We start from the raw sequence: 26200 nt of genomic DNA, 5'->3' as shown, positions 1-26200 counted from the left end.
ATTATATGGGAATAAAATGTAAATGGTATGTATGCTAATACCCCAGTGAAGATGTGCCACAATATAACTTTCCCCGAGCTGAGGACTGCATTAACCAGCGCCTAGGAGACTTACATTTCACAAGCTGCTGCAGAACCATTAATTCAATGCTCTTATCCGCCTCTCTGGCTGTGAAATTAGTTACACATTCTACCGCCGAAAAACATGCTTGTTTGTCTTTTGAGTTTTGCCTCGGCTAGCGTGTAGCGACAGCAGCTCTGGAGAAGGTTTAAGTACACTGACTCTTACTATTTTAGAGAAGGATTTCATGTGGAGTATCCTTCCAGACGTTTGGTAAACACTGTGAACAAACAGATTCGACAGCATCAGCCTCGAAAAGAATCAATAACTGTGGAGTGGATGAAAGAATTTTCACCTGCATTGTGACCAGTCGCCTGCTGCAAGTCATCTTGCATAAAAATCCCAGGAAGATAAAAGCACTTCATAACCTATGACCTTTGCTTGAAATTAACAGTATGTTCTGCGTTGGATATAAAATTCCACATGTACGTGATGATTAACTATTATATATATTACTATTATATAGTATATGAAAACACACCCCAGACAATTCTCTGATTCTCGAAACATTTTAAATAGGGAGATATCAGTGCACTCATTCCGTCTCTCCATCAATCACACAGACCCCATTTGTCCTGACCAATGAAACGGTTATACGTTTCAAAAGAAGCTGTGCTAAGAACACTTGTATCATCCTCAACGTTTTTGGCATCTAGGATTAAAAGCTATGGACGCAGCAGTGTGTGACCGTGAACAGATGCCGGGTGGTTTGTGTAAACCTATTTTAATATGAGATCTACAGGGGTCTCCCCACTGCCCCATGAACAAGCTCCTTCCCAGCATATTAAATCAAGAGAGCAAACATTTACTGTGGTTAACAACTGTTTTCCTGCTGCATGCTGCAAATGACCCTAGATGGTGTTTAGTATGGAAGTGACTTTTTACACAGGCATGGACACTTGACCCATCTTTCATGCGTATGGAATCCTGCACCTTGGTGTTCATCATACATGACATCCCATGAGGATAAACATGCTTGCATGCCATGATAATAAGTAGGCATACAGTTACATAAATGCAAGAGATGACTGTGTAATTTGTACTGACTCACCATGTGTATTAGTTTCAAACACGGAAGATATATTTGATCAAATGATGAAAGAAGATTAAAGATGCAAAGCCCTTCATAAACCACAGCAAGGCATCAACATGGGAAGTGCACTAGACAGCAATGTAAACTGGTATGGGGAGATCAATGAGGATTTGAGCGAGGCCAAGGGAATGGGGACCAGTCCATTGCCTCAGTTCATGTTACATTGATCTGAGAAGCCCCCTTCTTGTTCCCTCTTCTCCTCCTCCACTTTCTCCTCTTGTTGAGTGGCTGTTCACTAACCAGACACAGCATGCATCGAAAAGTTGTTGTTTATTAAATTTTTCATGATTTCAAGTTTGATTGTTTTGCAAATATATATTGCGTACTGGGGAGTTAAAAATCACAAACGCAGGAATATTTAGCTGTGGCCTTAAACACATCCAGTAATGACAGAACATCATATTTGATGTGTCAGTCACTCAGCTGCCAGACTCCATTAACACACATCATGCATCATTCGCTGACAGGTTCAGAACGCAGCTAAACGAATATCTGGCATTACTGCCAAGAGGTTGAAATATATGGTAGTGGAAGGTGGGAAATTAATAGAGGGCTTGAAAAAAAGTGGTATTTTGTTATGAGAGGAAAATATCTTGCAGCATGCCCCTGAGTACCATGGGGGTGTGATTAAAGAATCGTTCGAGTTTTTTCTTTCAACCTAGCAGATGTGCTCAGTAGTACACTGAGGGGTGACTAGATGCAAGCTTTGTCTGTGCTTTAAGCCTTATGAACTGCCTTGAGTAGTTCAGTGTTATTCTTCACAGTGAAGAGCTACCGGTTTCTTCTCTCTCCCTCACTCTCTCACCCCATCTCTATCTTTCTGTTTATTTCTCTGTGCTCGCTCTCTCTCTCTCTCTCTCTCCTTTTTCCTGTGCTCTCTGTGCTCTCTCGTTCTAAAAGTGTGTTTCTGATTGTTTCTGATGGAGGCTATCTACATAGATTAATACATGAAAGTCTGTCAAAGAGCATCTGTTTACACTGCCCACCCTTAGACTCTGGTTACATAACAAGAGCCTTGGTTACAGTGTACAGAGTAATAAGCAATGTTACAACATGAATCACATATGTTTAATATGCAATAACATTTCGGCAGCGCCTGTAATTATACACTTCAATAACATGTGTTGTCAAGTATCGGCCTGAGTACTTATCAGATGGCTCATTCACATGGTTGTCCTATTGACAGTGTGTAATTAAATACTGTTCTAGTTACGTTACTGAAAATGTTCAGAGGGGTCAGATGGCTGAGCGGTTAGGGAGTCAGGCTATTAAGCAGAAGGTTGCCAGTTCGATTCCCGTCTGGGAAATGACGTTGTGTCCTTGGGCAAGGCACTTCACCCTACTTACCTCGGGGGAATGTCCCTGTACTTACTGTAAGTCGCTCTGGATAAGAGCGTCTGCTAAATGACTAAATGTAATTATAAAAAGGTCCACTGTCTATTATTCTGCAACCAACTTTTGACGTAACAATTTAACAAGAACACTTTAACAAGTTTTAGTGAGTAGCAAGTTACCCTTACACTCCACATGCTTTTATCACATTCATTTTTGATCTAATTAGTCAGCGTGTTGCCTTGAACCCTTCAGCAGTTGGCAGAAATCAAGCCAGTCATTCATTTTCATTAAATTCTATTAGTCTTTTGTGGACGATTATAATTTCCTACTAGATAGAATACATATTTTGCAGCTGAGTAACCTTGAGTTTATTACAAAATGTCAGTCATCCTGAACCATGTCATCCAAAATAGGCTATGGTGATATGATTAGGCATAAGTGAGAAATCCCTCACTATAAGTGACAGCATGACACAATATTTATTGACGACAGCCGTTTAGTGCCTTATGATAAGGTACTGGTGTAAATGTTCCGTCAGGCTTTGATAGGAGAATAACCGATCTGACTCAACCTGCCACAGAACTAGAGCACAGCTACACAGCAGGAGGTGAGCGCAGGTCCTTTCAGAATGCTTGCACTCTTGCTGGTAGAGACCATTGTGTAGTTAGTATGGTAACTATTAATTTAACCAATAGAAATTGGTTTCTCTTCAGCGAAGTTTTCATTGTTTGAGCACTATGAACTCCACCAAGTGATAGATTTCTGAGGGTAGTACAACCTTTTGGCCTTGACCAAATGAAGCTTAGCGCGGATATGAAATATAATATTGAATTGAAGTAGGTACAAAGGTGACATTGCAGTTATTGTATTGCTGTGCGATCACAGCTTTAAAAGAAACGTGGTACAATTGTTTGGTAATTTTGCTCAAAAAACAATAATAATAATTTTGCTTAAACACAGAAAACCCAGAGCCTCTCCCATCACTCAATAGGCAGGCTTAATGGAAAGCCTACCTCTGAGAGTTCACTTGTAAAGGCCAGCTGCAGCAGGGGCCTGCGGAGCGTCTGGATTTCTATGCACTGAAAGAAAACACCTTGCTGAATTTCAAGAGAGCTACTCTGCAAAACTGACGAGCAATTCACTGGCACGCGGAAACCAAAAAAGGGTTTGTCGGTGTGGAGAAAACACAATGCTTTTGGTGATACTGTGCAGGCCACACTGAGAGACAACATATATGGGGAGTGGCAGAAGGAAAACAGGAACCTGTTTCGGCTCAGAATGTTAGGTGGAGGATCCCACTGACTAAGACTGTAACATCATGCCAGTGTAATATAAGGTAATGGATTCCTTTAGCAGACACTTTCATTCAAAGCGTAAAGGGTTTGAACCTGCAATCTCTTGCCATGCAGTAAGGCATGTAAAAGTAGTACATGTATGCTTTTATCCATGATTTGGTAAAAGCTAAAAATCTAAATAAAGACCAATGTTAACTAACAAATCAGGGGAACACTCCCAAGAGGATATTGGTTGTATTCCTGTAGTTCCACTAGTTCCATGCTAGGGGCTTAGAACCTTCTAGAGCTTCTGGACGCCATCCATCCAACTATAAGCCCTTGTCTGGCACATTCTTGTACAAACAAATCCTGAGCAGTGCACAACAACACACGCTCTGTGACGGAGATAGAGATCTCTGGCTGAACAAACTCGTTTAAAGCCACATCTGTTGATATCCAGCTCCCACAACAACAAAATATGCACACAGGAGCCAGGGTATTGGCCAGTCCACCCAGCTAGGTAGTAGCCTGGGCTGGAGACAATAACAAGCCCATCTTAACATAGCGTTAAGATGGATTTAGGGCCCTTCCAACCGAGATAGCAAAACACAGATTAAACGCTGAAAACACACATCCAAGCACATCTCAAGAGAGGGCCGTGTAGCAGCAGACTGAAGGGCAGCACTTACCTCCAACGCCTCGAGTGTCATGAAGCCGGCGATGGAAAAGCCATCGATGATGTCCTCCTCGGAGGAATTGGACTCCTTCCTCTTCCTCCTCGGGGGCCTGGGACGAGAGGAAGGGGGCTCCCTGGCCCCCTCTCGCTCCGAGTCCGAGGAGAAGCGGAACACAGAGCCCCTCGCGTGGTTGTTCCTTATCCCATTTGATATCCGCTCACGATCCCTCTTTGACCTCGACTTCCTTTTTTTGCGGAGCCCATTGGACCGAGGGCCATCCATTGCCTCTGAGGGAAAGCCCACCTAAGCACTTTCTCTAGCTGAGGGAACCAAGCCCGTTTAAGAGCAACAGTTCCAGGTGCAGCTTAACTCCCCACCAATAAAGGCCGCCTACACAGGTGTGCCGCAATTTCCAACAAGCAGTAAATTCGGATGTGAGCGTGTGAAATCCAATCGAAAGCGAGGAGTCATGTAATATCCAAAGGGCACTAGCTCATTGAGAGAATGCAGAGTCGCTTTTAGCGTGCTAGGTTCCGAGCCAAAATTCCCAAAAGGTGGTCTGTGAAATCTGCTAGCACAGAGTGAAACAATGCGCCGGAGGTCCCAGAACACGGTCAACTCCAAGAGCCGGGAAAAAAGAGGTTCAAGTTGAACAAAATGTCTGGTCACTGGCCATGTCCTGCCATGGTGAGCCGACTGCAGCATGCCACATCCTCCCCGTCGAGGACCCCTCTCTCCTTACAGACAGCCGGGGCAGCTTTCTCTCCTGGAAGTCAAAGAGAAAGAGAGCACACATTTGCAACGTGTTCGCAGCGGCAGGCCTGGCTGTAGAATGCATGAGGTCAATGAGCCCTTTTCAAAAAGGTAGGGATATCATACAGGGCGAATGCGAGACAAATGAATGTTTCATTAGTGTGACCACAGACTCATCTGCAGCCCAGATTGTGCTTTTTTTTTAAATGGGTAATCATTATGCCCTTTGGCTGAGATCATTATGTGCTTTAAGTGCTCCTCAGTTGGTGGTTTCTTTTCACTTCAGCCCTACCAAATCTTTCAACAAAATAAGTACTTCCGACCAATTATCAGCTTCTGACTGTGTATGGCATAGACATTGCAACACTGTCCCTTACAGAACCACTGCACAGAAAGGTGTCACTTTCATTTGTCTTTTCATCTCTACCCTGGAAGTGTTTAAAGCTTTCATTCCTGGAAATAGAATCGCCAGCACACAGTGCATTAAGAGCAATGCAGCCCACCAAAACAGCAGAGCGTGTCATAATGCGTTCCATTTACCACACACGGTTCACCCTTTCACGACCCATTATCAACAAGTTGCTCCACAGCAAACTCCACAAGTCACCTCTTCTACCCAGAAAACCCCTTTCACTCCGTCTTAATCTCATGCCAGTCATCTCATGATGTCTCGCCCTTGCGGGGCCCACGAGGACACCCGTCCCATCCACCGCTCTGTCCGACACTAGAGACAACATGTCCAGACGCATCCCACGGGAACAAACTCGAACACGTGGTCACCTCGGCCTGACGACGCAGGCCGTGACCTCTACGCCACGCGCTGTCGTCACTCTGTGTTACCACGGTGACGGGTTCATCTTCCTGACATGACCGTGACACCTCCACGTCACATGGCGTCACAATCCCAACACACTGAAGCACACATCGTTCTTTTCATTCCCGGCGTTAGTGCTGAAAACCCTCCAGTGGCTGCTGGAGTCTGCATGACATCATCTATGAGGGAATGTAGCAAAACTATACAGACACGCACAAAAACAGTGCCCCCAGCCCCATCCAAGCCGGTCCCTATTTCATCATTCTCCTCCCCATACCTAGGAATGTTCCACAGGCAGTGGAAACACTCCTTTTCCCCGCACCACCCAGCACACCTCGATCATCAGTCATTGCCAACCATCATCTCCAACTTTACACAATGTCATGGTCCAAGCATGGCTCAGCAAGGTGGATGGGGTTGAACAAAAATGAACAAGTAATAAAAACCTAGAGCCAGAAAGCCTGCATGTGTCAAATGTTGCATATCAGCACATTACAATGGCTTTGAACACATGCATATTAAGAGGGGAATACAATCTCTTCAAAATCCCAAGCTTGTCTATGCCACAACCATTCCAAAAATCATCCCTGTCTATGCTGCAGTTTTGGTCTTGTTCAGCCTTGAAGCCAAATCCAGCTTTCCTATAACGGTCCTAAGCTGCTGTTTCCCAGTACCTATCCCTTTTAACCTGATGCCCCGTGCCACCACTGCTCTAATGACATAGGATAATGTACAGCTGTAGTAAATCGTTCCAAAGCAATTTTCGCCCCTCCAATTTCTCGTTCCCTGCTAATATAACACTCTCTCTAGCTGTCTTCGTTCAGTCCTTTTTGTCTGCCTCTCTGTCAGTAAATCTCGCGCTCCGTGGCCAGTCCAGCCCACAACAGCGACTGGCACTGCCTGCTGCTCCAGCTCCGCTTTATTTTCACTAACACACAAAGCGAGCCTTTTTTCCTCCAAGACACGTCATGCAAAACCAAGAAATGCAAACCCTGGCAAGTGAGGATGGTCCAGGCAAGTCGCAGGCATACGGATACGAATGGTCAATGAAAGATAAAACAAAAGGAAAAAAATTAGCAAACAAATAAATCCCGCAAGGAAGCAAAGGGGCTCTTCTCTCCCAGTCCGTGCTTCAGGATCCCGGAGAAGGCACCGGGCGCAGTGATATGGCGATGCCGCAGTGCCGCTTTACAGTGCATGCGCTTCCCCGGCGCAAGTAGTGCTGTCTGTGGAATTGTGTCCAGGCTGTTATGACAGGTGGTACTTCTCCCCATGTGATCCATCGGCGATGTCACATTTTCAGACACAAGTGCAGACATACGCCTCTAACTTAACAATTACCGTTGTATTGCTTTGTTATTTACTAAGGTACAAAAACTGAATTATTGACAGCAGCTCAATATTTAGCCTAGACTGCTTATTTCATACATTTCATTGTCATTTAAGTACATTTTGCAAACAGAATAAGTATTCCTACAAGAGTCAAGAAGTATTTGTTTGTATGACAAAATCCAAAGAACCAATCCATGCCTCAGAATCAGCCCCACAATCCACATACCTTGGAGCAAGTGACACCATTTATACAACAGCCTATGCATATTCAGTAGGTTCCTCAGCAGGTGAACTCAGAAGGTTCGAACTGAGAATGACACCATGGCAGGCGGTATTATCGACACATCCATCCTCTCTGCACCAGGTATCAGATTATGGTCTGGGTTATGTAACAAGAATAGGCTTTCGCTGTGGGGAGACCTGGGGGACATCTGAGGTAATCTCTCTTGTCAACACAACTGTGAAACTGACGCAGGAGGCTATGGTAGGAAATATTTGATAAATGTTTACATGTTTCACACATAAATGTTCATTCCACCAAGAAGGAATGCCTGAACATCTTCATAAATGAGATGGCAGTGTGAAAAGTTATATCTGATATCCCCATTATAGTCTAAACCTTTCCAGAATGCTGAAAGAAACAAAATCCCTGTTGGGCTAAGCACAATGGAAATTACACATGTAGCCTGTATCATGTAGATTAATGGCTATTCAGTATCACATTAATAGACTCACGGGGTGTATTTATTGCATTCTCCTTTGGTAAAGACATCCATCTGAAAATACATGAACAAGCCAAGAGTTAACGTTCCACCTCAGGATACACAATGTTACTCGGTGATTGATTCTCTGATGTTTCACGCTTGGTCTAACCAATAACTGCAGTCCACGAACAGTGAGTCTCCTGAGTTGCAGATTCATTATGGCCAGAGTAATGCATTCAATTGATATTCTATTGCCTAGAGAGGGAACATGATTATGCAAGGTTGTAGTTATTCAAGATCTATGCAATGTATCATTCGAGAACAAAGAATCAATACGTTCATACATAGTTATTGCAGCCCTTTTTGGTGACCTGTGAGCAAGAAGGGCGTGTCTCAGCCAGTGCACTGATGTCCCACAGGGCCTGAAAAATGGATCCTGAAAACTCGAATTACTTAAGCACATTATTTGAATTACTTTTTTTTTCTTGCCATCGCGGCACATGGTCCTTAGTCTAGATTAGCCAAACACCCAATTTGTTATTTCAGTGACCTTAAACATTTCAAACTATGCCACTGAATAATGTATACGTTATTTAACGTGTTGCCATGATTTCTGTGTTAGTGTTGTGTTCATTTCACGATGAGACAATTTTTGGTTGCAGTTGTCACTCATAATACTAGCTGAACAGTATTGATTCCTTCTCCACCCCAGCCTGTTAAATACTCAAATGTGTGTGTGTAAAAGCATGAGTTATGATCATTAATCATTTGAATGCACACCAAAAACAGTAGTGTTTTCATGTGTGTTTGCAGAGGGGTGAGGTACAGCGGCCATATGTATGACACGTGCAGGGGGTGTGAAGAAGGGGTGGTGGGGCTTGTCGTACCCCCCCCCCCCCCCCCCCCAGACTAGAGCAAGGCTAACAGCGGTGCCCTGGAACACACACACACCAGCACACACACACAGACACGCATTTGACCTGTCTCATCTTCTAGGAGGGGCATCCTTTTGACAAAGTGTCATGTGGGGAGAGGGGGGGGGGGTGACAAAGAGCTGGCTAATTCAGCTGTCCCAGACGCTCCTCATTAGGAGGGGAAGATGAATGGGCTGGCCTGCCCTCCTCTCAGCTTAACCACAGTCAGCTTTCATTACACAAGCCCAATTCTGTGCTCTGTGCCCTCCCCGACACCGTCTCCAAGTTTAGGCAACTCTGCTGCATACGTACACCGTACTCACTTGATTTTTGGACATTTCAAGTTTCATACGAAATCTGAATAGTAGAAGTCTACAATGATTAAGCTTTTCCCATTTGCCTCCCAAGACTCTATGTTGACTATCCTTGACAAAAGCTCATCAACACTCAATATTGCCCCTTGAGTACCAGTTCCAAGAAGATGATAACCACTTCTAACTTGTTCAATAAGCTGGAGACACTGCAGTGCAACTAACCGAGGATACCACACCAGGTGTAAACAGTGTGCCTGGCTGCCGGCCTTCAGTAACTCTGTCAACATGAGAGACGATACAGAGGCTAAGCCCCACCAGTTGTAACTTCTTCACCTAGCTGAGCTCCAACCATGACTTGGAACCTCTATTAACAAGACACGGGTCAAACACATGAGGAGAAAAGCAACAGGCTGAGAAGCAACAAGCTCCTCTGGAGAGAAAACGCTAGAGGCGAGCAGGACTGCTCAGTCAGAGGTGATTCAGAATGTGTACTTGAAGATGCCAAAGCCAACAGACAGTTAATTACTACTTCATCTGAGGAAATCATCTAGCTCAGTGCTGCCAGGTGTATGAAACACCGAGGAGGTGTCAAGGCATTCACCTCATGCCTTGTGGTGTTTGATGTAAGGTGTAACTATGCCAGCTGCCTCAGAAATGGCTTCAGTCTTAGCATAATCGTCACACAGGGAAAATAATACTCTATAATGTGTAACTACAGTACATTTACCAGCCAGTACAGAACGGCCAGACTTTCCCTGTAAGAACTGAAGCTAAGCAGTCTCTGCCGTTCTCCTAAATGATGCAACAACATAGCAGATAGACGTAATTAGGGAACGAGATCTACAAATAGATCATCTCTTTGTTACCTCCTTTGCTCTGCCACAAACCCTGGTTCTCCTCCAAAACACCTCTCGACAATCCAGACAGCACGTCTAGTCTTGGACTGCAACACGAAACTGCTCAGTGGTGTCGTGGTCTTGCCTCCTTCCCCCGGGCTTTTGTTTGTGAGCCACAGCGGCCCTTGTCGTACACTCGGCGTGTTCACCCGTGGTCTTTATTTACATGTCTCCTGCTCTGCAGGCAGGAACATCAGCATGACGGACCGTTAAGCAGTGTCTCGGCGGCTCTCTGACTCCATCCTCTACCTGCAGAGCGTGGTGCTGAATATGCTGTTGCCAGCCACACAACATGTCCACTGTTACAACGCTGGTTTCAGTGGTATAATCACGTCTGGGTGGAAACTGGGATTTCAGGGAAGCGTGCAGCTGTTTTGAGGGGCTGTTGCTCCGACCTGAAACGAGGTTAGAGCAAAAGTCATCCCTGTGATTTTAGGTATTAGAGGGAGGTATCACATTAACATGTACCTGAATGGGGCGAAATAAGATCATTGAACCACGAATGTATTTTACATATGTAAACTGTTGACATTTTAAAGACGAATGACGTTTTAAAAGCTTGATCATTGATTCCTTCATATGAACAAGAGCATATTAAACATTTTGCAAGAATAACCACAAATGTAGTCAATATATAAAGCAGCCAACTGGCTGTACAACAAAACTGTTGGAGTCTGTGTGGGAACTTTGAGACTGCACTAGCATATTTTCTGGAGTTGTACAAAAATAGATATCTTTTCGGAGGTTATGTTGGGATAATGTTAATGCAGTTGTTACACATATTTTGGGATAGGACAGCACAGATACCTGTAACGTTATACAGCTTGGGAACATTGACAATGTTGTCATGACATCATATTTCTACTGGACTGAAGTTCTACTTGCAGTAAGTAAGAAAGCTATTTAATTTAATCGAATTTAAGCAATTATGTAGTAGATATTAGAATATTACAGGGGCAGCTCAGCCAAAGAGTTCAAATGGGCGGTTGCTCCATGAACTTGATCCCAAACCTGTGCACATCCCTGGGATTAATGACTAAAGCAGTCCCTCAAGGCTCAAGGAGTGCTTCATGCCCTTGAACCACATGCTAAAACACAGGCAAGCAGGTGGCTAATTAATTTCGAATGACCCAGACCTCCCGGCGACCCATCGTTCTCAAGAGGGGATGCAGAGCCCACAGTGACAGTGTGACTACATTTACTGATAGGTGACAAACAATGGAAAACACATTTTGCCATAATGTCAGAGAGAGATGAGAACTTAATTCAAACAGCAGATTTACAATTGCAGAACCAGAACACAAACAGTGCGCTACGTGAGCGAGTGAAGAGGCAGTGAGCCTAACATCATTTCATCAGAGCGCTGAGTATGATTGTGTGAAGATGAAATTGTCCACGAAGCACCAGTATGAATCCACATGATTGAAAACTAAATCCTACAGCTGTGAATTGGAAGGCATTGAGAAAAACTCCCTGATGCTAATGTATGGGGCTTGTCAGAATCCTCTTTGTTCATGTTACTTCCACTGGCTCACACAATCAATCACTTTTGCATATAAGGTTTGCCAGTTCATCCAGTCAGGCAATGACACAATGAACCAAGATGAACAGCTACACGAGGACGTAAGCCCAGAGTGACATTAAGTCCAATAGCAGCTGGTCTCACAGAGAGATCTCAATGATTAAAGACGGGATGCAGGTCTCTCTGAAGTCCTCCACCCTCTATGCCAGTGATGGCATTTCACTCAAATACTCCACACCTGGATATGGTGAATACTTCAGAGTAAATCCTTTTCTCGAATGCTTCTCCCATTTTTCTTTCAATTGACTAGATAAGTTGATATACTTCAGCTGTACACGTTGAGCTTCAGACTTGGCTTTGCATAGAGGAGTATTTTCCATATCTGTCATCTGGGCAAATGAAGCCCGACGGCTTCCAAATATAGCCTGGGAAGAAATGCAACAAAGAGAAAACAAAAGATGATGGAAGGAATAAAGCACTGACACAAAGCTGCTCTTCCTTTGGCTTTTACGCTTAAACAGTGCGCTACCATAATGCTTTCAAGTTACACCGAGGATATTGAAAAGGATGGTTGACCTATAAAAACAAGAACATGTTGAAACCAGCCATTGCTCACCATAGATGCATTATAAACTCAGGTTCAAGTTTTGACAGGTATCTTGGTATACCACAGTGTAAGTCTTCATAGAAGTTGGACTTATGTTCCTGGCATAGTGTATAGTACTTAATGGCCTCAGTGCTTTGGTGTCAAATGTCTGACCCACAAAGAGAATCAGCTACATTTATCTCCACATTTATTGGTGCAATGACAGAAAGTTCCCAACCCCATTGTTACCTCAATCTGCCAGTCCCCTATGCTGGAGCATTTCTAGGGCGTGTGTCCTGTACAAACACACTATGGCAGACAGTGTGATGACCGCAGGAAAACCCTACCCTCCTCCACACCCAGCCTCGGCTAAAGACACACAGACGCATGCAAACATTTCCAGTCCGTTTCCCTAACACTACAAACACATCCCTGTACAAGCAGCCTCCCTCAAACTGGGCTAATTGTGTGTTTTATGATCCAAAACGGGAACAGTGTGTCTCATTGTGCAGTGCAGAGGAGGGTGAGGGGTGGAGTAAGGGGCGGTGAGGAGCGGGGGTTGTAGGGGGGGGGGGAGGCGGGGGGGGTACTGTGGCTGTGGGAGGGGGGAGGGGGGGGTGGGGCTCTCTCTGGAATACGAGGCAGGGATATTTTCCAATTACTCAGCCTTCTCTCCCTCGCATCCCACAGGGCGAGGGAGGCAGAGGCAGTGTCGTGCCCGTTTATTAGTATTAGGGCCTCGTTCCCCCTGCGAGGCGACTCCCCCTCCTGCTCCGTAAAGCGGCGGGGCACGCTCCATGCTCACAGGATCCCCCCCCCCCTAATAGAATTTGTAAGCCTCCAAATGAAGCGGATTGTGAAAGACAAAATGACATGAAATATATTTGCTGGAGGAAAGGGTTGAGTGGGGGTCTGGGACATGAGGAGTCCTGGGGAGGACTGGAAGAATGTAGGAGGTGCATGCCACAAAGAAATAGAAAAAGGCAGAGAGAGAGAGAGAGAGAGAGAGAGAGAGAGAGAGAGAGAGAGAGAGAGAGAGAGAGAGAGAGAGAGAGAGAGAGAGAGAGAGAGAGAGAGAGAGAGAGAGAGAGAGAGAGAGAGAGAGGGACTAGCAACGACTAAATTCCATTCTCATTACTCTCCTACGGTACAGATTTGCCTACTTGCATTATTGGGGGCAATCCGTTTTGCGGTCATTAATTTACAGGCTCACCTACAGTAACAGTCCATTATGGGGAAAAACCTGCATCATCACAAATGAATCTCATGGGTTACAGAGCGTTTACAAGACATGTTTCGTTAGGTTCCAAAATCACACACACACACACACCACACACACACACACACACCACACGCAGAACGTGGCGAGGGACCTCTTCTATAAACAGTCGCTCCAATTTCTCAAATCACCCTCACCGGTTGAGAGCCCAGAGATAAGAAATCATGTCATATTCCCCTTTTTTCCATTTCCATAATGGAGAGCCATTGTTCCCGAGGATTGAGCCGGTTTACGGGGGATCAGGAGGGATGATCGTGTGCCCTCCTCACCAGACTCCTCCTCAACAGACCTCCACGGCGTGTGCTCACACACACTCTGGCACCAAACGGACGGCAAAGGTCAATGCGAAAGGTCAAACCTCCGCCGACGACACAGGGTTGGACCCGGCGAGCAGCCTCGTGGAATAACAACCGGGTATTGCGACGTGGAGGCGGAGCGCAAACAGGGGGGGTTTGTCACCGGTTGAGCTGGCGGGAGACTTCTGTCCACAGCTCCAGGTGAGAACACACCAGGGTGGGGAGGATCCTGGAGCTTTGTCTGCAGGCTGGGGCTGAATCCGTCTGCCCTTACAGCCCGAGACCCCCGCAGGCAGCCCCGCGATGCTAAGGAACCAATTGGCTAATTTGGAGCAATTGACTTGCTGCCTCTGCAGCACGAAAGTAATGTCAGATGAAGTTTGAAGGCCGGTCATAGGCTACACAGGCGACTGCTGCCCCTAGTCTTACTGTGATTGATATTTGGGGCACACACACACACACCCGTAAACCTTGAGCAATTAAGCCATGTGAACATGCAAGGGAGGGTCATTCTCAAAAGACCTGTCCTTATGAAATCTTTGCCTAAAATATTGCAAACAAATATTCTATTTAATCATGCTGCGGCATTCAGCTTTCAGAGGGGCTACACTCATGAATTGTTTATGAGCTAGTCCAGGGCTTCAATAAGGAGTGACAAATACGGATCATTAGGGTGCAGACAGGCTTCAAGCAGGATTTCCCACATGCCCCAGGCTCTCAATCAAAGCGCTCATGAGGAAACGACAGGATGCTGTTGCCCTAGCGACTTGAGGACAAAGAGCAGTCAGGTCTGTCTCCACTTCACGCTGGTGTGTTGCTTCAAGTACTTACCTCTCCACCTGCAAAAGACACTGGTCACTCTCCCAAATACAATCCAACAGCTTAATGTGTGACTGTGTGAGTGCGTGTCTGAGAGATAAGATGTTAGGGTCGGGTGCGCCCGCGGGAGGGCAGCGACACTGACTCTCCCACCCTCTGTGGTTCCCTCTCTCTCTGTTGCGCACTTTTACTCTCGTACCTTCCCTCGGCCCTCACTCCTGTCTCTCTTGTTTTTCTCTCTTGTTTTTCTCTCTCGCTGTCTCTCTTGTTTGCAGTTTTATTGGTCATGCAGTGTGACACGCGTGCAGGGAGTGATCCCCCCCCCACACACACACACACACACAGACAAAGGTGTCCACCACATTTTTGCACCACATTTCCCATCCTGTTGTCCTTCCTCTGAGGGCAGCCAGGAGCAGTGGTCAGCCACGTCCAGGTGACCAGGGGCCAAGTCCAAGTGCTCACCGTGTCCTGGTTCAGGGTTGTGGGTAGGAGGAGCCATCTGCTCTGCATGGTTTTATTGGGGATCTTTTGCGGAGGAAACCCTTGTGAGCGCGGGCAGAACACGTCAACTCCACCAGAGGGGCCCGGGAGGAAGTGCAGCTGGTCACCAAACAGTGGCCAAGCCAGAAGCAAACCCAGAACCTTCTTGCTGTGAGACTAGGAGTGTGTGTGTGTTTTAAATGTATTTCTTCTGAAATAATGAATTCTCAACATGCTGCCGATCGTTGAGTTACTCTTACACATCTACCAATGGTGCTAGTGACTATTGGATCGTTCGGTTACGACAGCAAATAACCATTATCCTCTATTTATTCAACATACAAGCTGCTCTATTTGGGTTCATTGGACAATTTGGGTACATTTCGTCCTTTGCCAAAGCGCCGGGGGGGTTGCCATGGGGACGTAGACCCCCACTTTTCTTTTTGTCTTCTCCTTATTCAAATGCTTGTACAGTAGGAGGCAATCACACGGAGGTTGTAATTACAAGCAAGTGTCTCACAAGCTCCCCATGGTAATGGGATCCTTCTATGGGCTTTGATGGCACTGTCTGCACGGCGTGATGAATAACTCAGGAACACAGACTTCGATTGTCGTCCCACTTCCCTCCTGACAGTCACATGACGATGCCTCTGTTGTTCGGGAACGCCGGGGCCGCGCGGCCCGCGGACTGGCGGGCCGGAAGACGAATTGATAGAGTGACGGTGACGGATGGATTCAGGAGCAGCCAATCTGGCTGATGGACTGGAGATATGTTAATAGAAAGAGGGTCCGGGGTGTCACAGCGCTGGCGTGTCCACTGCACTGGGGAGGACTGAAAACAAGCCTCCAGATTACAGCTTCAGCACTGATGAATAGCTGCTGGCTGACATCACCACCATAACGCTTCTAAAACTGTCACCTCTCATCGACGCTGGGGTTTTTTTCTTATTTTTTTTTCTTCTCTGAGATTTGAAAGGAACCTTTCAAGGAGTCGTGATTAAAGCGTGGAACCTTGAGTCTTGATTTCGTCGGCTCAGAGCCCTCCGAGGTGTGCGTAGTCCAAGTGAGGAACATGCACCTGTTCATACATCGCGCTGTAAACCAGCTATACCCCACGAAGGAACACAGTGTTTCGGAGCACACTACAACCTGCTCATTAGGGGTGGGTGCCATGTACAGTCTGCTCGCAAGCGTAGGCTTGGAGTATTTCCCAGAATTCACAACTGTGAGTAAACTACGGATACAGTAGTGTGGAACAAAGTTCAGCGACAGTGGAGGCTTACTGATTCCGACATGCTCGGCGGATTCAGCGCACTGAATTGAATCCAGTTTTGTATTGCTGCCGTTGTATTATCCGTACACACAATGACTTCTGTGCACACAGACACTTCTCTTGAAAACACATCTTGTCAAGGACATTGCTGACATTACCGCTCTGAATAGTCCCTTTGGTAAATCCATCAAGTGAACACGCGTCAACTGCAAATGTTCAGCAATTAAAACGTGAAAGGAAATGCATAGAACCTTGTGTTTAAGACCTGGGCTGGCTGGAGATGGCAGACATATTGTGTTACTAGGACAGAACTGTTCTTTATCATCCCACACCTCCATGTCCAGATCTTGCGAGAACACCTGTCTGCAGCCCTGTGAGTGGGAGAGGAGAGAAACCTACTTCTGTCTCTGAGACAGGCCTGCGTGTGTGTGTGTGTGTGTGTGCTGCCTGCCGGCCCTCTCTTGCACCTGGGTGATGACATTACCTCCTAGTGATTGGCTGCTGTGGCAGGGACAGAAGGGGGTGGGGGGGGGAGGGGGCTACAAGGCCAGGCCAGGGCCAAGATGAAGTCATACATCACGCCAGAATAACTGGAACCGCTCATCGAATCTGCAGCAGGGAGAGGGGGGTTGGGGGCGCTTTTTGTCTGATGCATCTGGAACAATCACAGAAAACAGAGGAGAGAGAGAGAGCCAGAGGCGGGGGGGGGGGGGGGGGGGGGGGGTGGAGGCAGGCAGGAAAGGAATAAAGGGCTGAGGAACAAAGGGCAAAGATGAGAGTCAAGATAACTGTGAAAATAGATTGTCAGGGTATTCAAGACAAATGTTATTCAGGGAAATCCAATCCACCGAAAACACAGTCTGTAAATCACCGGGACAGAGGGGGTCTTTCAGACAAGAGCGCAGACCTGGAGTCGACAGATTTGCGAGAGTTTCAGCTCACTGTCAGAAGTTGAGGGATAAATCTCAAACCCGAGAAGATTATAAGAGTCGGAACCTCCTGCCAGACAAGCAAGGAGTCTGTCAGTCGGAAGTCTGGGTGATTTTCGTCATCACTGTCCAACCAGGGCACAGAGACATACAGCCCCCAAACAAATACATGCGGGACAGATTTTCCATTTCCTTTCCATTTTCAGCTTGTCATTTCAGTGACGACAAGATGTCAGACATGTTTTATTCAGCCTCATCCATGAAAGAATATGAGGCGTCTCGAAAGAGAGGGAGGGGGGAGGGGGAAAGCATATTCATTTCACTAAATAAATCAGCAGAGAGAGAAGAGAGAGAGAGAAAGGAAAGAAGAAGCAGAATTTCACATGTGAGATTGTGTGGCTATGTTGTTTGTCCTTGAGCAATGATGTGCAGGCATCTTCTTTGAAATGGGACTGTGCGAGTGACAAATTGCACTGTCACTCTCAATGAATTGAATAGACAGAAATGAAGCCTCAGTTTAAAACAATGCCTACGACGGGGGGGCAAAGGCATCGTGTCTTTTCCAGGGTAAACAGTTTTGATACAAAACATCATCCTCTGAACTGATTTGATTTCCAAGGAGAAATAAGTACCAACCAGGGGGTGAACAGGCCTGTGTTGGAGCAGTGCCTTGTAGGTGCAGACAGACAGACTGATAGACAGACAGACAGGCAGGCAGGCAGGCAGGCAGGCAGGCAGGCAGGCAGACCGACAGCTGAGTGGAGAGCATAGCTTCCACACCCTGCATGTGTGTGGGTTCAGGAAGAGCCGGAGAATTGCAGGCTATCATAGCCAAGTGGGTGTCAAATTATCCCTTCACCGCAATTACATTGCCACGCGTTGCAGTGCCTGTCTGTTAAGTAACAGCCCGCTGTCTCCTGTCAAACCCTCCCCCCCCCTCCCTGCGTGCCAGAGCACCACAGCCATGGGCCTGGGTTGTTGCGTGTGTGTGTGTGTCACCCCACTACACTAATGAGGTAATGTCAGAGGGAGAGATAGAGAGAGAAATAGAGAGAAAAGACAGTGAAGAGAGTGAGGGGGGAGGGGGGGGGGAGGGAGGGGGAGGAGGGAGGGGGGAGGGAGGAGGGGGAATGGAGCTGAGGATAACCGTGCATTTTTTGGGTGTTTCTTGCATCAACAAGGTACTCTGGGTAAGAAACACCTTTACACCTGTCAAAAACATGGCTGTGACTGGTGCTGCCACTGACGGCGCACACAATTCCGGGACTCTTTTCACGGCACAATAGTCGTAATTCAATAACAGCAGAAAACACGGAGCCTTTAGCGCGGCTCAGAGGGAAACGTTGGCTTGACAGTTCACTGTGGCGTAGCTTGTCATTTTGCTGGTCGAATTCTGATGTCTTGAGCGAGTTTACTCGATATGCTTGACACGGCATGCAGTGTAAAAATCGGAGATGGAAAGTCTCGCTCCTCCAAGGCTCCCGGCCAAGGTGACCGCGTTTCACTGGCGTGTTACTGTTCCGCTGGAAGGGCACTGTGCATGGATCGCGTCGTGCCAAGGGTCCTCTGGGGACTATAGAGAGCCTGCATGTTGACCTCCTCGTCCCTTTTCACTGATGAGGGTCAAGGTGACGGCGGGGACAGGAAGTGACATTGACCCTCGCCCTCGAAGCTGCGGCGTGAGGAGGAAGCGTCTCAGCCCCGCGACATTAAACACATGAGTGATGATGACAAACCTCCAAGTACAGAGCAGAGAGGCCTGATCAAATAAACATCAACTGCTGACCGACTGCTCCCCTCTCTCCAACACACACACACACGGGTACACACACACATCTCGTAGTAACTCATAGCATTGTTACATCTTGGGCCTTAGAGTGGGGCACCCTGTGGAGGAGAGAGCCGGAAGAAAATGTCACTTTTAACAGCCCTCTCCAGAACAAATGAGATCCCCGTTGGAGAGATAGTGAGAGAGACAGACTGAGAGATATGGAAATAAATACAATGCCTGGCCAGAGGAAATCAGGAGCCATCACTCAAACTATTATCAACTGCAGGGCTGGGAGACTCACAGTAGGGGTGCAATGTTACTGAAGAACAGCATGCCAAGACTGACAAAAATATATGGCCCTGGGCAGCAGGGTTGTTGATACAACTCTTAAGACACCCTGACCCATACGAATGCAAGGCTTGTAATCTCTGTGAAAAAAAATCTCCACCCCCCCACCCCCCCTCCTGTGTCTGGAATTGAAAAGCTTCCCATCCGTAATATTTTGTTTTCCACACATCTGTGTTCTACATTTGCCCTGTTGAAAGCCCAGATTCTAGGTGACAGGGTGACATTTTAACTACACAGGGTTGGCTGTGCGCGTGGAGGATTTCCTTGACTGCCTGTCAACTGCTATTAACAGCCGAGTGCCATATCTCCAGGAGAATCATCCCACTTTCAAGTGCGATCAATTGACTTTTGCGTGTAAGCACCTTGATCTGGTATTTCCAGACTGGTGTGTCTGTTAGTGCCTGTGCTTCCTCGCAGATCAACAGCACTGCAGAGCCATGAATAGCTTTGCATATATTTCCAGCCCGGCGGTGAAATTGTAATGCCGTGCGCACTCCCCTGTCCCCACCCACCCACCCACATCCCCAACCGCACCCCCCCCCCCCCCCAAAACCCCCCAGCCCCACACCGCTTCCCCAAAACACACACGCCACATCCTCCCCCTTCTTCCTCTCAACCCTTCCAAATGTCACGCCGTCACTACAATCCGTGCAGATGAGAGAAATCTTCAAGACCAAACGCAGACCCCGGTGACAGCTGCTTGATAGCTGATAAGACTCCAAATGATTCTGTTCGTTTGTTGACTTTTGAAAACTTCATCGGTTGATTGAGGCAGGGGTCTTTTCTTTCGCCTCAGATGGCCAGACATGCAAGGCTCTTTGAGACTGAGTCTACAGAGGCACCTGTCATTAAGATTCCTTCAGGTGTAACTGAGACAAATTTGTCAAACTCCCTCCCAGAAAAAAATACTGTTCGCCCTACCCCCTCATCACATTTCTAGCTTCCCCGACTAAAGCACATTTCTGTGTTTCACTTTAGTTGTCTTCATGGGTTGATGGGTATTTCTGCACCTCGTTAACAAGGACCCATGAGAATTTGGTTTCTTCTGAGGGTCTATAATCCCTGGTGTAATGATAGAGTTTATCCAATTAATGATGTTTAATCTCTGTAAATTGAATAAACTGTATGCATATAAATGGCGCTGGGTAAAATGTCTATGTCTGCTTGTTTAAATTCTAGGGGTCGATAAAGCTAAATATTCCATAGGGCCATCCAATTCAGACCGAGGTAATGAACCCCAAAATTGATCAAATTTTGCTAATGCTTTTCAGAGATCCTGATAGAAAAGCTATCCTGCTGCTTGTTTTATGCCACATGCAAAGCTCTCTGTTAGATTCTACATCCAGTCGTGCCACATCACGTCCTTCCTGAGCTGTTAACGAGGATGGCGTGACACACCGAGGTAGGTAGCAGCAAAGGACCAGAGACAGACGTCTATCTTTCTTGCCAAGCCTGTCAGGGACAGGGTAGACACCCACCTGGGCTGGGCCTCAGGAGAGCTGACTGGAGCAGATGGGTCTGACTGGAGCATCAGGCCCCGGTAGGGCTTCCAGATAATCCGTCTGAAGGGGCTCTTGAAGCAGCCCGGGCATGACTGCGAGGAGGAGGAGGAGGAGGCCGCGAATGACGATAATGAGGATAACGATCGTAATGATGATAGACATCTCTGAGGGCGATCCAAGAGAACAATGATTAGTCCACTTGTTTGTGGGTGAGCCATTTTCATTCTCTTCGAGAGGATCGTGCCCTGCGAGACGATCAGTCTCTAACCCCGCGTCGGAGAGAGGGGGAGGGAGAGACAGACCCACCGATGGAAGGCCCTCTCCACAGGTCTCGGACAGAGGAAACCAAAGTTGTCTTCCCCTCTCACACTCGTGCGGATGCTGGAGGCCTTCGATGACCAAGTGCAGAACACAGCAGAAGGAAGTGGTGTTAGCCGTCTTTGTATCTACTTAAGCGACACATGAACAAGTGGAATATTCCAGGTTTATTAGAGAGAGAGAGGAACGCTTTAGCTGGAGGAAGACACGGAGAAAGAACCCCCGAGCTGAAAAGATTCAAATAAATCAGCCCGGTGTTACTCCGAGGCCTGACTGCTTCCAGGCCCGCTTAAAAACATCAAGATGAATAGTTAGCACCTGCTCACATAACTCACACCTTGGGGAACTATTTGCAGAAGCATCTAGATGCTTTTGCAGGTTATCTCCCCAAGCATCAACAGAGCACCGCGTGCCTAATTTATTCACATCTGGGCTCCTCCGAGAAGCAACGGGGCCCCAGTGCGGTGCCTCATCTTCCTCGCCTGCCTCGTCTGCCTCACAGCCTCACCAGGAACACACCAGGGAGCTCCAAGTTGAAGTCAGGAGATCACAGAGCGGTCCCATGTCGACGGGGGCGAGGAGGGCTTCTGGGAGAAACCGTCACCAGCCGTCCAGAAGTCATTTCTCCCTTCCGTTTACTGGGAAGTGAACCAATATCTCCACTTCGACGGCAAGGAAAAACGTTCAAAACACACAAATACAGCCGGAGTCAGGTTTCCCCTACCGAAGCTATGAGGACATTTGACTGGTACCAGAACCCGAGTGGGTTTTACAGAGAGACACAGGCTCGTTGAACAAGTGGGCAATATGGGGGCGGAGGTGCGAAACGAAGCGGAACGTTGGCCACCACAAAGCCCAGCTTTACTTCGCACGCTGCATCCCGCCAAGATCATTAGTGCACGCGGAGGGACGACTTGAGACTACGAACCACAAACATCCACGGTCACAACTCCACCACACGGCTCAGCTGATGTTTTGTAGTTAAATAATAATCATAATCTGGGGCTGAAAGCACCGATGAGAAAAGATGTGTCGGCAGCAATAACACCGTCTGTTTCACCACTCCTGTTTTCATTTACTACTAAGTGCCCATTAAGGAGCCCTAGTATAATATGCGGTGGGGTTCGAAGGGCTGGCAACAGACAGTAGCTTATGGAGACACCACCATATCTTCTCTTCGTCATCAAGACAATTACAAACTCGTTAGCTTTTAACGCAGGAGACATAAAACTTACAAGGACACTCGTTAGGGGGATTTAAAAGTCCCCTCCAGTCCTTCTCAAAGGGCCTCCTTATCAATGTCATCGGGCTTCCTGCTTTTATAAGTGTTCTCTCTGTGCCCAAAGAGCCTCCCTTCCTCTTAAAGAGACGGCGCAGTAAATCGGCTCCATCAAATGGGCTTTACGAGAAAGACAGAGAGAGAGACAGAGCGAGAGTGAGAGTGAGCGAGTTCCCCCTGCACATTGTTCTACAGAGTCTGGTTCACATTCCGGCACAAACGCGACAGAGTCCCCTGACATTTCGAGACGAGCGATAGGTGAGATAAGACAATGACTTCATCGAGAGGCAAGCCACACTACACATTGGCTGACGTTGATCTATCATTTGGGTAGTAGAAACACATTTGCATTGTCTACCATGTAAAAGGAACAAGTTCCCAGGAATGACAGCATGCATCAGTCTTATGTTCAATCATACTGGGCCTCCCAGCCCGGCATGAACAGTTGGTTGTGCCTCTCTGATATCTGCCAGGATCCATCAGGCTTCTCAATTCTGTGCCCAATTAAAACCCTGCCCATTGTGACAGCGGCACTGGTCGGGCGAAGATTACAAAAAAAACCCTCTTCCTTTCTTTCGCATATCAGTCTCTCCCTCTCTCCCCTCCTCTCCCTCCATCTCTTCAGGTCTTCTGTTTCAGATAGGGCTCTGAAGAAAGGAGGGCACAATAGGTGTGCTATCAGGTGACGGCTGCCCCTGTTGTGCCTCTGGCCCACATTGTGAACAAGCCCCCTTCGGAGCCCTCGTCGTAAAACAAGAAAAGACCCGACGTGGCCGGAATCCTCTATCAAAGTTAAATTCATGCATATAGACCCACACCCCCACCCACACCTGCATGTAGGCCCACCGCGCATCTCTCAGGAGAAAAGAGTGATTGGTGGGTACACTATTCGACACTAAGTTACCAAGCACCGGGCCTCATGAAAGCTGACACTTGAGGTTTGTCTCAGGACGTCCACTTGCTTGATGTATAGCTAATGCAGCACTCTTGCCCCATTATTAAACCATGGCAAAGAAAAGACACGCTCAGCACTCTGCGGCATCTTCACTGTGAGTCACAATCGATGCGTTCCCATTGATCCTATTGTGGGAATGACATCCTCGTTTTCCCTCCCTAGCATGCGCCTGGCAAACCTGGAGGGAATTTCACCTCACAACGTTTGACAGCTTCACGGTTTGTGTGTTCAAGGGTTGCCACCGTTTAGCACCAGTGAGAATGTCTTTCCAAGCAGATTCACTCAATTAAAAATATGCTAATTGGCTTAACCAACGGCACAAAAACAAGCCCTTTTGTGTGAATTGGCAGAAGAGTGTGCAGAGTGGCGGATTGTAGATTTGCCACGTGACCCTTTAAGAGAAGGGATTCCATGAGTGCCGGCAGAGGTGACCGGACTGGATTAATGCTGGAGTGTCCTTCAGTTTCTGACCACATTATCAATTCCCCTGTAATAATCCACTCTTAGTTGGAAGCTTTCTCTAGCACATATTGCCGCGTAAACTCTGGTTGACCTTTCACAGTCCCCAGAGCATTTGTTCACAAAATGCATTATTTATCACGCCCCCCGCATCAAAGTTATAGTTTCCATTAGGCTATCTTATCTTGCATCATCCTGTAGAAGCAAACTAAGGGTTCACATACTGCCCTTCATAGGATTAAGACTTAGCACAGAGCGCAACAAATTATTTCATATTTACATTATCTATGCTGTGGCACAGCCTACTCTGTAGAATACATTAGTGATATCATGGTTTATTGGTATGGAAGGAATGTCTCAGGGATTTAACCTCTTGCTTTGATACATCCAGACTATAACAAATCATTGAAAACGAAATTGAGACGAGTACAAATGTGAACATTTCTTCGAGTACATCAGCTCAATTGGCCCAATACAAGGTTTATTTCAAAACGTGAGTGAACTCGGTTATATATTTTCTCCTAGTTAGAACACATTCAACTGTGCCTGTCTAATGGAATGCTGTGAGAATCCCTGTCACTGGATCTGCAAACAGATTTTTGGGAAAATGTTGTAGCTTGCAGGTTGAGTCAAACAACACGTCCCATAACGCTGTGCTGGTTGCCAAGTTTTCTTACTCAAACCCTTTGTATTTAGCAACAACAAGCTCCCTCGGCTAAATTTATTTCCAAACACCAAACTAAAACATGAAATCAAAGGACATTCTGAAATAGAGAGTCTTCTTATCCTACAACAGACATGCAGTCGTATGGCTCAATGGGTTTTCCTTCTGCACTGTCTAGAAGCCAAAGAAGTTAAAAGACTTAGGTTATGAATACCAAATCTTTTCACATCCTCTCCAATTCATGAGTACATCAGGCTCATGCTCATTCATATACAGAGCTGCTGCACAGACAAGTGTATTTCTGCAGGGGGCTACAACCAACTCTAAAATGATCAAACATTTTTTTTACTAATCAAATCCTTGGTGGAGAATAAATGGCCCTGGAATCAAATCAAGGGAAAAAGGATGTGCGAGGAGGATGATGTTCTTCAGATTCCTCTCCAGGCTCTGGAGTGCTGGGAGCTGATGAGGATCCCCTCCACAGGCACCACAGCCGTGCTCCAGAGGCCAACTGGGCCAATCAGCTCGGGGGGAGGGGGATTGCCGATGGTCAGAGGTCGATGCAGGACAGTGGCAGAACCGGACAGGAAGTCGGAGGGTTCTTTCGGGACTGTTGTTTGTTAACCTTGGGTTAACCTTGGGGTCCCAGTCCCAGGGCTGTGTCTCCAGATCCACTGACGGTCGTCTCTCGTGGCCTCTTCACGATTCAGTCCCCCCCCCCCCCCCCCGGTCAGTCACACTCCCTGGCCTCACCTCCAGGACTTCACGGGGGGGGGGGGGGGGGGGGGGGGTGGCCTGTGTGAGATGGGGAAGACGGCAGTCCCCATCAATCCTTTATCCTCAACTCACTGTCACTGGGTTGCTTAGAACACAGCATCTCCAAGAGAATCTGTATAAAGGTGTTCGAGATAAACCAGCACACATCCTGTATAAGCTGGTACATGTCCCATTCTATATTCTACCACAGTGTGAGTTTAAGACACAGTTAACATGTAATTTGTGCTGAAAAAGACACACAAAAAACGCCACGTGATTTTTAAAAAGGCTAAAGATGAATATGTAATTGCTCAGCTTGTAGCAAATTACACATTCATACCCACACCTAATACACTTCCAAGAGCTCATTAGGATTCATAAATAGTTCATAAGTCATGGATGCCAGCAGCCCGATTAGTGTGGTGCTGGATTCAGCGAGTGCAGGTGTAATTATCAACTATTCACAACAGAAAGTCTTGGGTGTGTCAGATCACTCAGGTCAACCAGCATCACCTGGAGAAAGAGATACAGAGAGGGGAGCTTGTTGAGACAAGCAGGGCACGAGTGGAGCCCATGCATATTTGAACACAGAGGCACTGATGCATGTGTAAGCTTAAACGTTTTCATCGGCGACTCGAGCCAACACAGGATGAAATGATGCTTCGTCGTATTGTATTTTATGCAGACAATAGGACGAAGCTGCGCTTCCTTTGCCACTGATAAGTGCTGCCCCCT

General features: G+C 46.9%; 1 protein-coding gene across 1 annotated transcript in view; it reads right to left on the bottom strand.

The window, feature by feature from the left end:
* Positions 1-7213, bottom strand: part of auts2a (activator of transcription and developmental regulator AUTS2 a) — a 44690-nt gene extending 37477 nt beyond the window's left edge. Inside the window, exons 1-2 of the mRNA XM_047020960.1 lie at positions 7058-7213; positions 4512-5265 (exon numbers count right to left, since the gene is read on the bottom strand). Coding sequence (XP_046876916.1) covers positions 4512-4781 — 270 coding nt within the window. The 5' untranslated portion in view covers positions 4782-5265; positions 7058-7213. The remainder of the gene's footprint in view (positions 1-4511; positions 5266-7057) is intronic.
* Between the last annotated feature and the right edge of the window lie 18987 nt (positions 7214-26200).

Source organism: Hypomesus transpacificus, chromosome 5 (assembly GCF_021917145.1).
Source record: "Hypomesus transpacificus isolate Combined female chromosome 5, fHypTra1, whole genome shotgun sequence".
Lineage (NCBI taxonomy): Eukaryota > Metazoa > Chordata > Actinopteri > Osmeriformes > Osmeridae > Hypomesus > Hypomesus transpacificus.
Note: the sequence above shows the minus strand (reverse complement) of the source record. Positions and strands in the feature narration are given on the sequence as shown.